The sequence below is a fragment of the Pristiophorus japonicus genome, chromosome 2 (genome assembly GCF_044704955.1).
Source record: "Pristiophorus japonicus isolate sPriJap1 chromosome 2, sPriJap1.hap1, whole genome shotgun sequence".
Lineage (NCBI taxonomy): Eukaryota > Metazoa > Chordata > Chondrichthyes > Pristiophoridae > Pristiophorus > Pristiophorus japonicus.
The window spans coordinates 252,898,210-252,914,916 of NC_091978.1; the positions used below are offsets into that span (position 1 = coordinate 252,898,210).

Here is a 16,707-nt window from a genome sequence, read left to right on the forward strand (position 1 = left end):
ACAGTGCTGGGAAGCCACTTGGGACTTTGTCCAAAATTTAATACAAATATAGGATCATTGATTTCAATCTCGCGTAACACATTTGCGCTGTCATGGTATGCACTTTGTTGAAGCCTCCTGCTCTCTACATGTTAATGTAGATCAGGGTGAACTAACGAGAGCCTTGTCTTAAGCGCTCTTTTCATGAGCAGTTAAGCAGGTGGGACCCAGTGAGTGAGTGGGGTCTCGTGCGGTAGGTAAGCAGGACTCGGGATAGGCAAGTCTGCAGTGAGCCTTCAGTTACTCACTTCAAGCCTTGCTTGATGGTTTACACTGCTCTCTCTGCCTGACCATTGGACGCTGGTTTAAACGGGGTAGATGTGACATGTTTGATCCCGTTACGGGTCATGAATTCTTGGAACTCGGCACTGGTAAAACATGGCCCGTTGTTGCTCACCAGGACATCGGGTAGGCCGTGTGTGGCAGGCTTTCAGTAGTGGCAGCGGACGTGCTAGCCGACATTATCTCACATTCAATCGCGTTTACAACCACAAGGAATATTTTATCCAAGAACGGTCCTGCATAGTCGACGTGTACCCTAGACCACGGTTTGGAGGGACAAACTTAGCGCCGCCTCCCTGGGTACATTGCTTAACTGCGAGCATGTATTACATCTGTGAACACAGGACTCTTAAGTCCGCATCGATACCGGGCCACCACACGTGGGATTTGGCTATCGCTTTCATCATTACAATGCCTGGGTGGGTACTGTGGAGGCCATTGATGAAGGTGTCTCTGCCCTTCTTGGGGACCACTACAAGATTGCCCCACAGAAGGCAGTCTGCCTGTATAGACGTTTCTTTGCGCTGCTGGAACGGCTTTATCTCTTCCTGCATTTCCATTGGGACACTGGACCAGCTCCCGTGAAGCACACAGTTTTTGACGAGAGATAATAAGGGGTCCTGGCTTGTCCAGGTTTTGATCTGCCGGGCAGTGACGGGTGATTGCTCACTCTCAAATGCTTTCATAACCATGGCTAGATCTGGCCGCTGAGCCATTTCCACCCCCGTGGTGGGCAATGGCAGTCTACTGAGAGCATCGGCGCCATTTTCTGTGCCTGGCCTGTGGCGGATCGTCCCCTTTTCGTAGTAAGACATGCAGTGGTTCTAACAGTGTGCTGAGACCCGGTAAGAAGTTACCAAAGTAGTTCAGGAGTCCCAGAAACGACCGCAGCTCCGTCACGTTCTGTGGCCTCGGTGCTTTCTCAATTGCTTCCGTCTTCACGTTGTATGCAGATAACATGAACGCCCATCTCTGGATGTGGGCCGATGCGTTGGCATTTAGCCCTTTACTCTCGAAGAACAGGGATATAAGTGGCTTATGGTCAGTTTCCAATTCGAATTTTAGCCCAGACAGGTATTGATGCATTTTCTTTACCCCATAGACACATGCTAATGCTTCATTTTCAATCATGCTGTCGGCTCTCACAGCCTTAGATAGACTCCTGGATTCATAAGCAACTGGTTGCAGTTTCCCAAAATCATTAGCTTGTTGCAATACACACCCGACACCATATGACGACGCATCACATGCTGGTACCAAACGCTTACATGGATCATACAGCACAAGCAATTTGTTGGAGCATAACAATTTTCTCGCTTTTACAAAGGCATTTTCTTGGTTTTTGCCCCAAACCCATTCGTCCCCTTTTCGTAGTAAGACATGTAGTGGTTCTAACAGTGTGCTGAGATCCGGTAAGAAGTTACCAAAGTAGTTCAGGAGTCCCAGAAACGACCGCCGCTCCGTCACGTTCTGTGGCCTCGGTGCTTTCTCGATTGCTTCCGTCTTCACGTTGGTAGGTCCGATGCCGTCCGTCGCAATCCTCCTTCCCAAGAACTCCACTTCAGGCAACAGGAAAATGCACTTCGAGCATTTTAACCTGAGCCCCACACGATTGAGTCAACTAAGAACCTCTTGCAGGTTCTGCAGATGCTCGACTGTGTTCCGACCTGTGACCAAGATGTCGTCCTGGAAGACCACGGTGTGCGTGACCGACTTCAGTAAGCTTTCCATGTTTCTCTGGAATATCGCCGCCACCGATCGGATTCCAAACGGGCATCTGTTATAAACAAAAACACCTTTGTGCATGTTGATGCAGGTGAGGGCCTTCGATGATTCCTCCAGTTCCTGCATCACGTAGGCTGATGTCAGATCCAGCTTCGTGAACGCCTTTCCTTCCGCCAGCATTGCAAAGAGGTCGTCGGCCTTTGGCAATGGGTATTGGTCCTGCAGGGAGAAACGATTGATAGTTACTTTGCAATCACCACAGATTCTGACGGTGCCGTCTCCCTTGAGGACTGGGATGATAGGACTGCCCACTTGTTGAACTCGATCGGGGAAATTATGCCCTCTCTTTGCAGCCGGTCTGACTCGATCTCTACCCTTTCTCTCATCATGTACGGTACTGCTCTCACCTTGTGATGGATGGGTCACGCCCCTGGAATTAGGTGGATCTGCACTTTTGCTCTTTGGAATTTCCCGATGCCTGGTTCGAACGGCGAAGGAAATTTGTTTAAGACCTGGACACTTGAAGTGTCGTCAGCGGGCGATAGCGCTTGGACATCGTCGCAGTTCCAGCGTATCTTTCCCAGCCAGCTGCTGCCGAGCAGCGTGGGATCATCGCCCGGTACCACCCAGAGTGGTAGCTTGTGCACCGCTCCATCGGAGGCGACCTTTACGGTAGCATTGCCGATTACAGGAATCAAAATTCTTTTGTGTAAGTTCTTAGTTTCGTGTGAACTGGCCTTGAGGCCTTGTTGCACCACAACCTTTTGAAAGTCTTTTTGCCCATGATGGACTGGCTCGCGCCTGTGTCCAGCTCCATTGACACCAGGAGTCCATTTAGTTCAACATTCAGCATTATCGGGGGACAATTCGTGGTAAATGTGTGCACCCCATGTACCTCTGCCTCCTTGATCTGAGGCTCTGGTTCGTCGTGATCCTCCGTGGATCTGTTCTCCTCTGCAACATGGTGGTTTGTAGATTTAACAGGCTTTGCAGCTCGCCTGCACACTCGTTGGAGGTGTCCCATTGTTCCACAGCCCTTGCAAACGTACTCTTTGAATCAGCATGAATGGAAACGATGATCACCCCCCGCAGCGCCAACAAGGTGTTAATGGCCTTGCATTCATCATCCTTGATGGTGGACACTTTGAGACATCTGCAGACGTTTAGCTGCAGGTATGTGTGACCTGCCCTGCACGTTACGATTTGAAAACAACATCACTTTGTTCACAGTACTTGAGAGATTTCCTCCATATTGTCACTGGTGGCAATGAACGCCTGGGCGATCGCTATGGCCTTACTCAAGGTTGGGGTCTCTACAGTTCAAAGTTTGCAAAGTATGGTTTTGTGGCCAATGCTAAGTACAAATAAGTCTCTGAGCATGTGCTCCAAATGTCCTTCAAATTCGCAATGTCCTGCAGGTGTCTTAGCTCGGTGACATAACTCGCCATTTCCAGGCCTTCAGACCTTTTGTAGGTGTAGAACCGTTACCTCACCATCGGAACGCTTTCCTTCGGTTTTAAATGCTTTCGGACCAGTGTGCACAAATCGTCGTACGATTTCTCCGTGGTTTTCGTTAGAGTGAGCAGATTCTTCTTGAGGCCATACATTGGTGCCCCACTGACGGTGAGGAGGATCGCCCTTCATTTGGCAATGCTCTCTTCCCCATCTAGCTCGTTGGCCACGAAGTATTGGTCGAGTCGCTCCACAAAAGTTTCCCAATCATTTCCCTCTGAGAATTTCTCCAGGATGCCCACTGTTCTCTGCATCTTTGGGTTCACTATCTGTATCTCATCGCCAGTTGTTGTGTATGGAGAAAGAGTCAGACTGAACACTGTGAGCTCAAAGTAAAGTGTGACCACATCAGCGGTTACAGAAATACCTGTCTGTCCCCTGATTATCGAATCTCCTATGACCAATGCATTTCAACACTTTGCTGTGCCCTCCTGTGCAATCATTTCCCCCACAGTGCCGTGGATATGCTCTCGACTGCACTCTCCTAAAGTGTTGTCAACCTCACTGATATTCAGCACTGAAAAAGGGTTTGAGGGTGTCACACTCCTGGAGGATTTCTTCACTGCCTGCCTCTTCCTATCCTGCTGGATGACCACCCACTTATTATTCTCCTGAACTCTTTGTAGCTGTGGGATGACTACCTCCTGGAATTGTCAGCCTCCTATCTAGCCTGCAGTGACTCCAGCCGCTCCTTGAACTCAGAAACCCTGAGCTCGAGTTTGAGGAGCTGAACATGTTTCCTGCAAGGTTATCCAGGATATTTCAAGCATCCTGGAGTTCCCACCTGGCACAGGAATTGCAGGCAACAGGTCTCAGCTATCCCATCATGTTGCTTAAAAGTCAATCTATTTATGTTATGTTTTTAGTTTTGTATCCCCTTACCCCTAATTATTATTTAATTATTTATGTATACCAGATTTTTATTTAATGTAATTCATATCCCTTTTAATCTTGACATCCTCCATTTAGTTAATTTTATCCCTTTAGATCTAATTACTAACTCTTGATTATTTATATATTTACTGTTTAAATTGGTTTAAGTTACGAAGCACCTCCTTCCCCTCTGCACCAAATTCCCACTCACATCAAATTCCACTCTGTTTAGCAGATTCTACCAGCTCTCTGCACAAATATGCATTTTGACTAATACTTTTCATAATTTTTTATAGGTTTAGTTTTTGTCCAAATTTGACCCTGTTAAAATGAAACTTTAATCACTTTCTCATCTTGTGGTTTTCAAGTTCAAGTCACCATGTTGAAATGTTTGCATAATTCTGACCATAAATGATTAAGGCTAATAGCTATAATTTATCTTGTGTAACATTATCCATCTTGCTGTTTTAATTTTCTATCATTTTCTGCCAAAATACTTCATGATACAGCTGTTCAACTGTAAAAATGTGTTAGAAATGCAAATAAAAACCCAAGGGGTCAATTTACTTTCAACAAAGAGGAAAGTGGTTTCAAAAATAAAACAATTTTCTTAAAAATATTGCAACATTTGTAAAATTACATTTAAAAAGTGTAGATTGGCACTTTGGAATGGTACTAATATGATGTAGATTTTCCTTTGTGATTTATTTATCAGAGCTGGACCATCTGGAGATATTATTGAGCACAGCCATGATATTTTTATTCTAGATAGGGAGGGGCTACTCTTCCAAATCTCCTAGCAACAACATTATTAGAGACCTTGAATCGAGCAGCATGCATAGCCTCTTATAAATATGTAGTGCAGGCAAAACTTGATTGGCAGAAACTTATTTTGTAATTTTATACAATAATCATGAAAGTTGAATTATTTCAATAATTTAAATGCCAAACAATAGAGTTTTTCATTTTTTATGAAAAGTACTTGTCTTTAACAATGCATTTATTCAGCTTCAGGGAGTTGTTGTCTTTCAATCTTTATTATTCTAATTCAACCTTTACTGCCAGTATACTGATGAAAGGACATCCTTGCAGTGCGATTAAGTGGGTGACTTTACTGGCTTGCTGGGTTTCCTGTAATTCTTGCTTCCCTATGGGAATTGATATCTATGTTCTAGTCCAAAATTAGCACTCCTGTGGTCTCAGAAAAAGAGTTTGGGTGTTGCTATTTTTATAGCAAGTACTGATTCTGTCATTAGACTGTCTTGAAAATTAGTCCAGCCTTTGCATTAGTTTATGCAGTAATGGATGAACAGGCATATTTCTGTAGAAGCATAAATATTTTGATCTCTATTTTCACCTTAAAACATCAGAGTAAACTTTCTTGTCAGCCGAGGCTCAGTGGTAGCACTCTTGTCCCTGAGTCAGAAGGTTGCTGGTTCAAATACTACTCCAGACGTAAAAGGTCCCAAGGCATTATTTATGAAGAAGAGCAGGAGAGCTCTCCCCGGTATTCTGGCCAATATTTATCCCTCAACCAACAACAAAAAAACATATTCTGGTTGTTATTACATTGCTGTTTGTAGGACCTCGCTGTGTGCAGATTGGCTGTAAAGTGCTTTGGGATATCCTGAAGATGTAAAAGGCACTATATAAATGTAAGTCTTTCTTTGTATTGATTAGTTGGACAGAAGAGTAGTGGGACAGAGAGCATTCTGTACTGGCATCTGAACAGGAAATACAACTTGTTAAAGCTTTCAATGAATGCCTCAACAGCAATTTTAATCTTTAACTGAATTGATTTTATGATTTTTGCTTTGTTTCATAATTTCATTCATTGACTTTTTTTCTCCTTCTCAATCTTTGCACATCCAAGCACAGCCTGCATAAAGGAGTGTAACACAGGGAGGTTGTATTCCAGTCATTCATCACTCTCTCCCTCTTTCTCTACTGCATCATCTTGCTGGTCTCCATCCTCGTTCTGTCCCAGCAGTCGCTCCTGCTGTCACTGCATCCTGAAGTTTCTGGTCATACTCTACCTTTTCACCTTTATTTGTTCATATGTTGTGTTTCTTTCCATCAATTCAGTGACCAAATGTTCAGAACGTGCAAATGCGAACCAAAATGCACACTCAAAGAGTCAGTCGCGAGAGTCTGAACCCTCACAGGCCATATATTCCTCTGTTCAGTGTAAGTCAAGAGAACAACAGTCCAAGTGGTCCCGGAGGTGACTAATCTGGGGCATCAGACATTTTATAAACAAAATTTTATAAAGCATTGATACTACTTTGGGCCTAACAATGGCCATGCCCTAGGTATCCATTTTGTTTTCTGTCCCTTTATATTTATTTTTTTGATGGTGTGCCTTTGTATAATAGTGTTAGCATGCATTTATGCTTCATGGTGTAAAGTTTTGAATCCAAGTGATGAGAATACAGTCGTATAATCTGAAAGTAATTTTTTGTTGTTGTCTCCTAAGGAAAATATATAGAGGGAAGAGACATTCTGTATTTACCCTGTCGGTTCCCTACATTATTTTAATCCCCTTAATCAGATCATAGCTTAAACTCATCTCCAGGAAATGTAACTTAAGTTTGCCCTGTTTCTTATCACAACTCAGGCCGAATTTGGTCAAGGCCTCCGCCCGCCCAAGTGCCGCCGATGGCCGGCGAGGTACGGACGGTACTTTCGGCGGGGTTTTTGTCACCAAAGTCCGTCAAAGGTCGGTGGTCGGCAAATGAGGGACTTACACCGCCAATCTGGTTGGCAGCCGGCGGGAGCTCTCATTCTCAGCGGCAGAGGCGCTTGCCGCCCAAGTGCCGCCAAGGATGGAGTCGGGGCCCACGGAGGGTCAAACACCTAAAAATAAAAATCATTAACAAAAATGTTTTTAAACTATCGGAAGACCTTCAGGGGACCCCATCAAGGTAAGTTGCTGTGGAAGAAACAATAAAAAATGTTCACTAACCTTTTTTCCATGATCTTCCTACTTACCGTCGGGGACAGACCAGCCTCCAGCCAGTGGTCCCGTTCTGCCGCCGACTCCCACCCGCACCAATCTGGCATCTCGGTAGGTGGGAGTCTACTTACGCCATCCGCTGATGTCGGCGGGCGGTTCCTGGCGGCTCTCCTCCTGCCCCCGCTCCAGGCCACGTCGAAGTGGCACTGAGCGGATGTTGCAGAGGGGTGTCGGCGGTAAGTTGATCAATTTCGGCCCCTCAGTGCCTTCATCCCAGGTATAATTTTACTGAATCGTTGTTGGGCTTTCTCCAGCCCTTTATCCTTTCCAAGTCCAACACAATGTTACTAATTAGATCTGACTAGGATTCTTTATAATTACAGATTCAGTTCCTTGCAATTTATCATATGCCTTTTGTTATGAAGGCTGGCATGCCATTAGCCTTTTGATCATTTTAAGAACATAGGAATTGCTAGACAAAAATAGACAACAATCCATTTGGTTCGCCTTCTACCATCCTGGTAGTCGCATGATACAATGATAAATCATAGCAATTAATCTCTCTCAATTTGTCTACAGACATGGAACATATGACCATATAAATAATGACTGACAGGAAAATATTCTCTGGCCCATTAGCCTGTCCCACACAATTGTGATATCTTGAGTATCTCGATGTATGCTCTCCACCCCACCCAAAACCATGTGATTTAGAAACATAGAACCATAGAAAATAGGTGCAGGAGTAGGCCATTCGACCCTTCGAGCCTGCACCGCCATTCAATGAGCTCATGGCTGAACATGCAACTTCAGTACCCCGAGGTAATTTCCAAGGAGAAGCAAAAAAAAAACCGATAAGAACATGAGAATTAGGAGCAAGGAGTAGGCCATTTGCCCCCTTGATCTTGCTCCGCCATTCAATAAGATCATGGTTGATCTACCTCAGCTTCACTTTCCTGCACTATCCCCACATCCCTTGATTCCCTTAATATCCAAAAATTTATCAATCTCTGTCTTGCAGAGAATTCCAAAGATTCACCATCCTTTGAGTGTAGAAGTTTCTCCTCATCTCAGTCCTAAATGACCGACCCCTTATTCTGAGACTCTGACCCCTGGTTCTAGACTCCCCAACCAGACGAAACATCCTCCCTGCATCTACCCTGTCAAGCCCTGTAAGAATTGTGTATGTTTCAATGAGTTCAATCTCCTCATTGGACAATCCCCCCACCCATCCCAGGAATCAGTCGTGAACCTTCGTTGCACTCCCTCTGTGGCAAGTATCTCCTTCCTTAGGCAAAGAGACCAAAACTTTACACAATACTCCAGGTTCGGTCTCACCAGGGCCCTATATAATTGCTCTCTTAATTGCTTGCTGTACGTGCATGTTAACTTTCAGTAATTCATGTACAAGGACACCTAGGTCCCTCTGAACACCAATATTTCCCAATCTCTCACCATTTAAAAATACTCTGCTTTTCTATTTTTCCAACCAAAGTGGCTAACTTCATATTTCTCCACATAATGGGCCCAAGTTTCCACAAGAAAAAAAACGGGCGCCCCTCCGAGCTGGGCGCCCGTTTTTCGCGCCTAAAAAAATCTTCGGTATTCTCCACCTACATACAGGCCCTCGGCGCAGCCAGCACGAGCTGTGGGGGGGGCGGAGCCAGGTCCCGGCGCTGAAAACAGTGCCGGGACCTCTGCACATGCGCGCTACAGTCGGCACGCAAGTGCAGTAGCTCCAGGCGCCGAACTGTGTGGGAGGGGCCCGAAGCACGCAGCCTCTAGCCCTGGCTGAATGGCCTCACTGGGCTCCTGCTCCCCGCCCCCGACAAGACCCGACACCCGCTCCCCCCCCCCCCCCCGACTGACCCGACCCGATCGCGTTCCGTTCCCCGACCCGACCCGCCCCGTCCCCACTGGACCCAACTCCCGGACTGGATCCGATCCGACCTGACCTCTCCCTTCCCCCCCCCCCCCCCTCTCTCTCTTCCCCCCCCCGCTCTCTCTCTCCCTCCCCCTCTCTCTCTCTCCCTCCCTACCCCCCCTCTCTCTCTCTCCCTCCCTCCCCCCCTCTCTCTCTCTCCCTCCCTCCCCCTCTCTCTCTCTCTCTCCCCCTCCCTCCCCCTCTCTCTCTCCCTCCCTCCCTCCCTCCCTCCCCCTCTCTCTCTCTCTCTCTCTCCCCCTCCCTCTCTCTCTCTCCCCCTCCCCTCTCTCTCTCTCTCTCTCTCTCTCCCCCTCCCGCTCAGCAACACGAACGGCTGCAGAATTCTCCCTGGCTGAAGCACTTTCACACAGGTAGGAAGATGGTTTATTTAATCTTTTCTTGGCTTATAAATGTTTATTCAGGTTGGATTTATTTGTATAATATTTGTAGAAGTATAATTAAGGATTTATTGTCGAATTTAATGAGTTCCCTTCCCCCCTACCTCATTCTGGACGCCTAATTTGTAACCTGCGCCTGATTTTTTAATGTGTAGAACAGGTTTTTTCAGTTCTACAAAAATCTTCACTGGCTCCATTCTACTTTAGTTTGGAGTACATTTTCACTGTGGAAACTTTCAAATCAGGCGTCAGTGGTCGGACACGCCCCCTTTTGAAGAAAAAATTCTGTTCTAAACTAGAACTGTTCTACCTGACTAGAACTGCAGAAAAAAAATGTGGAGAATTGCGATTTCTAAAATAGTCCATTCTCCACCAGTTGCTCCTAAAAATCAGGCGTAAATCATGTGGAAACTTGGGCCCAATATTCCATTTGCCATGTTCTTGCCCACTCATATAGCCTGTCTATATCCCCATGAAGCCTCTTTGCATCCTCCTCACAACATACATTCCCACCTAGTTTTGTTTCATCAGAAAACTTGGATACATTACATTTGGTCCCTCATTCAAATCATTGATACAGATTGTGACTAGCTGGGGTCCAAGCAATGAACCTTGCGGTACTCCACTAGTTGCAGTCTGCCAACCCGAAAATGATCCGTTTATTCCTATTCTCTTTTTTCTGTCCATTAACCAATCCTCAATCCACGCTAGTATATTACCCCCAATCCCATGAGCCCTAATTTTGTTTAAAAATCTCTTGTGTCGCACCTTATCAAACGCCTTCTGAAAACCCAGGCCAATTTGGGGAAAGGAATCTAGGAACTTCCTCTCCAAAGGCCCCCGGCCCCCGCAGATGATTGAAACTATTCCTGGAGATCACCCTGACCCTTATAATTCCGTGCTGTACCTATCTTTTGCAAAGGTGAACTCCGCCACAGTCAGATACAGGCCCAGCTCTTGCTCGAATTCAACGAATCAGCGTCCAATGCACAAGCCAGCAGCCTGCTCCAAAGCTCCTCTATTCCCTGGGAAAAGAACCACTCCTGACATCTGACATCTAACCTAGATCTGACCTTTCACTTAAAAATGTGAACCCTGGTGCTCCCTAACCTATAGGAACAAACACAATCCATTGCCTTCATCATCTTAGAAATCTCAATCACATCACCACTAAATCTACGTTTCTCGAGAGACCCATCTCGTTTAGCTTTAAACTGGGAATTTGTCTAGTAGTCCACCACTGCAGCCTTTGAAAAGCCTCAATACCACCCACCATGTGAGGAGACCAAAACTTGGATACATTGGCTTAGAAATTCGTGGCCGCCACAAAACCTGCCGGTGCCACCGCAGCCGGTGGTTAATGGCTAGCGAAAATGGTGGCACTAGCAGGACCTAAAAATTGGCGCTGGGGACTAATTATCATTAGCCCGGCACTTACCTTACCATGAAACGCTGTCCTGGTAGCATTGGTCCCGACAGGAGGCTCCAATGTGGCATGGCCCAAGCGTTGTTGCTAGAACAGCCTGTCCTGAAAGCGAAACTGTGATTTCAGAAAGCATTGGCGGTTTCTTAAAAGGGCAATGCCTTCTGAAATGAAAAAAATAAAAATGATGTAAAAATATGCCGTTTTTAGCCCTAGCAGCTCAACTGCCTTCTGAAAAATAAAATTGTTCATGGGATTTTGGGCGCGCTGACAAGGCCAGCATTTATTGCCCATCCCTAATTGCCCTTGAGAAGATGGTGGTGAGCTGCCTTCTTGAACCATTGTAGACTGTGGCGAAGGTACTCCCACAGTGCTGTTAGGGAGGGAGTTCCAGTATTTTGACCCAGCCACGATGAAGGAACGACAATATTTCCAAATCAAGACGATACAGTATATTGCCTTAGGAGAGTCTGACATTACTGAGTTAGAACCTGATTTTTAGAGCACTTTATAAAGAGATTTGAACCCTCTGAGAACCCCGAATTGGGCATATTGCTTAATAAGAACATAAGAATTAGGAACAGGAGTAGGCCATCTAGCCCCTCGAGCCTGCTCCGCCATTCAATAAGATCATGGCTGATCTGGTCGTGGACTCAGCTCCACTTACCCACCCTCTCCCCGTAACCCTTAATTCCCTTATTGCTTAAAAATCTATCTATCTTTGACTTGAAAACATTCAATGAGCCAGCCTCAACTGCTTCCTTGGGCAGAGAATTCCACAGATTCACAACCCTCTGGGAGAAGAAATTCTTTCTCAACTCGGTTTTAAATTGGCTCCTCCGTATTTTGAGGCTGTGCCCCCTAGTTCTAGTCTCCCCCACCAATGGAAACAACCTCTCTGCCTCTGTCTTGTCTATTCCTTTCATGATTTTAAATGTTTCTATAAGATCACCCCTCATCCTTCTGAACTCCAAGGAGTAAAGACCCAGTCTACTCAATCTATCATCATAAGGTAACCCCCTCATTTCTCGAATCAGCCTAGTGAATCGTCTCTGTACCCCTTCCAAAGCTAGTATATCCTTCCTTAAGTAAAGTGACCAAAACTGCACGCAGTACTCCAGGTGCGGCCTTACCAATACCTTATACAGTTGCAGCAAGACCTCCCTGCTTTTGTACTCCATCCCTTTCGCAATGAAGGCCAACATTCCATTTGCCTTCCTGATTACCTGCTGCACCTGCAAACTAACCTTTTGGGATTCATGCACAAGGACTCCCAGGTCCCTCTGCACCACAGCATGTTGTAATTTCTCCCCATTCAAATAATATTCCCTTTTACTGTTTTTTTTCCCAAGCTGGATGACCTCACACTTTCCGACATTGTATTCCATCTGCCAAACCTTAGCCCATTCGCTTAACCTATCCAAATCTCCTTGCAGCCTCTCTGAGTCCTCTACACAACCCGCTTTCCCACTAATCTTCGTGCCATCTGCAAATTTTGTTGCAGTACACTCTGTCCCCTCCTCTAGGTCATCTATGTATATTGTAAACAGTTGTGGTCCCAGCACTGATCCCTGTGGCACACCACTAACCACTGATTTCCAACCGGAAAAGGACCCATTTATCCTGACTCTCTGCTTTCTGTTAGCCAGCCAATTCTCTATCCATGCTAATACATTTCCTCTGACTCCGCGTACCTTTATCTTCTGCAGTAACCTTTTGTGTGGCACCTTATCGAATGCCTTTTGGAAATCTAAATACACCACATCCATCGGTACACCTCTATCCACCATGCTCGTTATATCCTCAAAGAATTCCAGTAAGTTAGTTAAACATGATTTCCCTTTCATGAATCCATGCTGCGTCTGCGTGATTGCACTATTCCTATCCAGATGTCCCGCTATTTCTTCCTTAATAGTTTCAAGCATTTTCCCCACTACAGATGTTAAACTAACCGGTCTATAGTTACCTGCCTTTTCCCTGCCCCCTTTTTTAAACAGAGGCTTTACATTAGCTGCTCTCCAATCCCCAGAATCCAGATTTAGCTTGTAACTAAATCAACGTGCATTGCAAAATAAATTGTATTCTAGCATTTATTGTACTTGTTAATAGTTAGGCATCCACTGAAACCAGACTTGTTGCAACAACTGCCACACATATGTAAAATATGAATATGTTTCCATATTCTTCAGTCATAATTATAGGACATTTCACTAACAAATGACTGTACTTTGCATTGAACAGGTGTGGCTGAATACAGTAGGCTATCATTTGTTTTCGCCAGTGGCTTTGTGATTGGTTGCAACAAACCATTCCTAAATATGTACATTTGCGCCGATAGCAGCAGGAGCTTGAAGAGGTTTTCTTTTGCTGGAAAGTTAGATGTGAATGGTACTTATGCAGTAATCCTGATACTAATGCAGTTTGAACGAAAAGACATTGCATTGCTGATCTTTGAAGCTAATGGTGTGTATCATGCAATTTTGTTACTGAATCCACTTGACTTGAGAGAAAAGGATACTGTTGCATTACTGAGATAATTATTGCAGAAATGATGAGCTCCTTTAAAGGTAGGAAATTAGCAAGACTGATTGAAAGAAACTCCAATTGAAGATGGCTAGCAGTAATACTCAGTAACTGCATTTATGTAAATTCATGGCTCGATTTTGTTCATTCTAATATATTGCAAATTTGATTAATATTCTTTTGTTCAGTTTATTTTGAAATGCTCACACATAGAGGCAAGTTGTGGTCCAGAGTAAGGGGTACAGTAGCCACGGAAAAAGTGTTTTGTGAGATTATTTTTTTGTTTACAAGCACACATGACATTAATTACTTTCTAGTACATTATTGTGTCTTTCATGCACAATGTTATGATTAAGATAATACGTAGCATTTTTGTTTCTGCATGAATAAATTGCCCCTGTAAATTTGGGATATTATGAAAGCATATACTATTACTCCTTGGACTGTCTTAGTTTTATTGAATGCCTGGCTTCTAAAATCAAAATGTTTATCACCAACTTTTGGGGAAGCTGCCTGGTGGGAAAGGGGTTGAACAGAAGAGACAGGGGGAGAAGGGGGAGGTAAGAGGAAAAATCTAGTTTGTGATTTGATGACGTGACTGAAAAAAACTTAATGCTGCTCTTGATATCTTTATTACTTTTTTTTATAACCATTTGTCTTGTTTATTCTTAGCACGTAAACAAGAAATTATCAAAGTTACAGAGCAGCTGATTGAAGCCATTAACAATGGAGATTTTGAAGCCTACACGTAAGAATTTATTTGTTTCCTTTGTCCACACTGAGTCAATTTCTTCCATTTGCAATTGGTTATAGAATATAAGGGGGTCTGAATGTTGCACAGTACAGGTATTGATGTTCATTCTTTTGGAATTAGATTCGAGTTTGCATTTCCAGCACAGAGCCTCACATGCCAGGGTACATATTCGTAATTTGATTGCCAATCGCCCCACAAATATTTTGTATCGGTCTTCATGCTAGAAGACACTAAAAACATCCCAATAGTGGATAATCAAGAGGCTGTAGGTAGGGAGGAACTTATTACAATCTACATCACTAATGAATTAGTACTAGGTAAAATAATGAGACTAAAGGCGGACAAGTCCCCTGGACCAGATGGATTAGATCCTCGGGTTTTAAGAAAAGTGGCTGTAGAGGTAGTGGATGCATTGGTTGTAATCGACCAAAATTCCCTGGATTCTGGGGCGATCCCAACAGATTGGAAAATCGCAAATGTGACACGCCTATTTAAAAAAAGGAGGCAGACAAAAAGCAGGAAACTATAGACCAGTTAGCCTAACATCTGTCGTTGGGAAAATGCTGGAGTCCATTATTAAAGAAGCAGTAGTGATACATTTGGAAAAGCATGATTCAATCAAGCAGAGTCAACATAGTTTTATGAAAGGGAAATCATGTTTGACAAGTTTGCTGGAGTTCTTTGAGGATGTAATGAGCAGGGTGGATAAGGGGGAACCAGTGGATGTGGTGTATTTGGATTTCCAGAAGGCATTCGATAAGATACCACATAAAAGATTACTGCACAAGATATAAGCTCACGGGGTTGGGGGGAATATATTAGCATGGATAAAGGATTGGTTAACTAACAGAAAACAGAATGTCAGGATAAATGGGTCATTTTACGGTTGGCAAACAGTGACTAGTGGGGTGCAGCAGGGATCGATATGGGTCCTCAACTATTTACAATCTATATTAATGACTTGGATGAAGGGACCGAGTGTAATGTAGCCAAGTTTGCGGATGGTACAAAGATGGGTGGGAAAGCAAATTGTGAGAACATAACAAATCTGCAAAGGGATATAGACAGGCTAAGTGAGTGGGCAAAAATTTGGCAGATGGCGTATAATGTGGGAAAATGTGAGGTTATCCACTTTGGCAGAAATAATAGAAAAGTAAATTATAATTTAATGGAGAAAAATTGCAAAGTGCTGCAGTACATAGACACCTGGGGATCAGAATATACGGAGCCAATACCCTGTACAGTTATAGCTGTACCTGCATACTAAATCAGGAAGGCAAATGGAATGTTGGACTTTATTGCAAGGGGGATAGAGTATAAAAGCAGAGAAGTCCTGCTACAACTGTACAGGGTATTGGTGAGGCCATCACATGGAGTACTGCATACAGTTTTGGTCTCCATATTTAAGGAAGGATATACTTGCGTAGGAGGCTGTTCAGAGAAGATTCACTAGATTGATTCCGGAGATGAGGGGGTTGACTTATGAGGATAGGTTGAGTAGGTTGGGCCTATATACATTGGAGAGGTGATCTTATTGAAACTTATAAGGTAATGAGGGGGCTCGACAAGGTGGATCCAGATTGGATATTTCCATTCATAGGGGAAACTAAATCGAGAGGACATAGTCTTAGAATAAGGGGCCGCCCATTTAAAACTGAGATGAGAAATTTCTTCTGAGGATTGTAAATCTATGGAATTCTCTGCCTCAGAAAGCTGTGGAGGCTAGGTCATTGAATATATTTAAGGTGGAGATAGACAGATTTTTGAGTGATAAGGGAGTAAAGGGTTATGGGGAGCGGGCAGAGAAGTGGAGCTGAATCCATGATCAGATCAGCCATGATCTTATTGAATGTGAGAGCAGGCTCGAGGGGCCAAATGGCTTACTCATGCTCCTATTCCTTATGTTCTTGGGCAATAGAAATGACAATGGCTGTAGAAGCCAAATGCAACAGTATTATAACAGAACAAGGGTTATTGAACAAAAATTTACATTCCAATTAGGATTGAAGCTGAGGATTAATTAATTTATATACTAAATGATAACTTCAGTAAATACTTCAAGAAAGACACTAGTAATATGCCATCTATCATAGAAGGTTCTACAACTAAACTTAATTAAGAGTATGGTGAAGTCCTGAGGGCACAGTCCCTTAAAATATATTTTGTACGCCTTCTCAGATAAGGTCATCCACTTTGGATCCGAGAAAGACAAATCAGTATTTTCTTAATGGTGAGAAACTAGGAACTCTGGAGGATCAAAGGGTTTTAGGTACAAAAATCATTTAAAATTAGTACACA

The 16,707-nt window shown here is 44.1% G+C and overlaps 1 protein-coding gene across 4 annotated transcripts in view; it reads left to right on the forward strand.

The window, feature by feature from the left end:
- The window catches only part of LOC139245448 (calcium/calmodulin-dependent protein kinase type II subunit delta), a 539,947-nt gene that overhangs the window by 505,827 nt on the left and 17,413 nt on the right, over positions 1-16,707 (forward strand). For all 4 annotated transcript variants that reach the window (XM_070871166.1, XM_070871168.1, XM_070871167.1 and 1 more), the window contains one exon: positions 14,328-14,403. In XM_070871166.1, the coding sequence (XP_070727267.1) occupies positions 14,328-14,403 (76 nt within the window). The remainder of the gene's footprint in view (positions 1-14,327; positions 14,404-16,707) is intronic.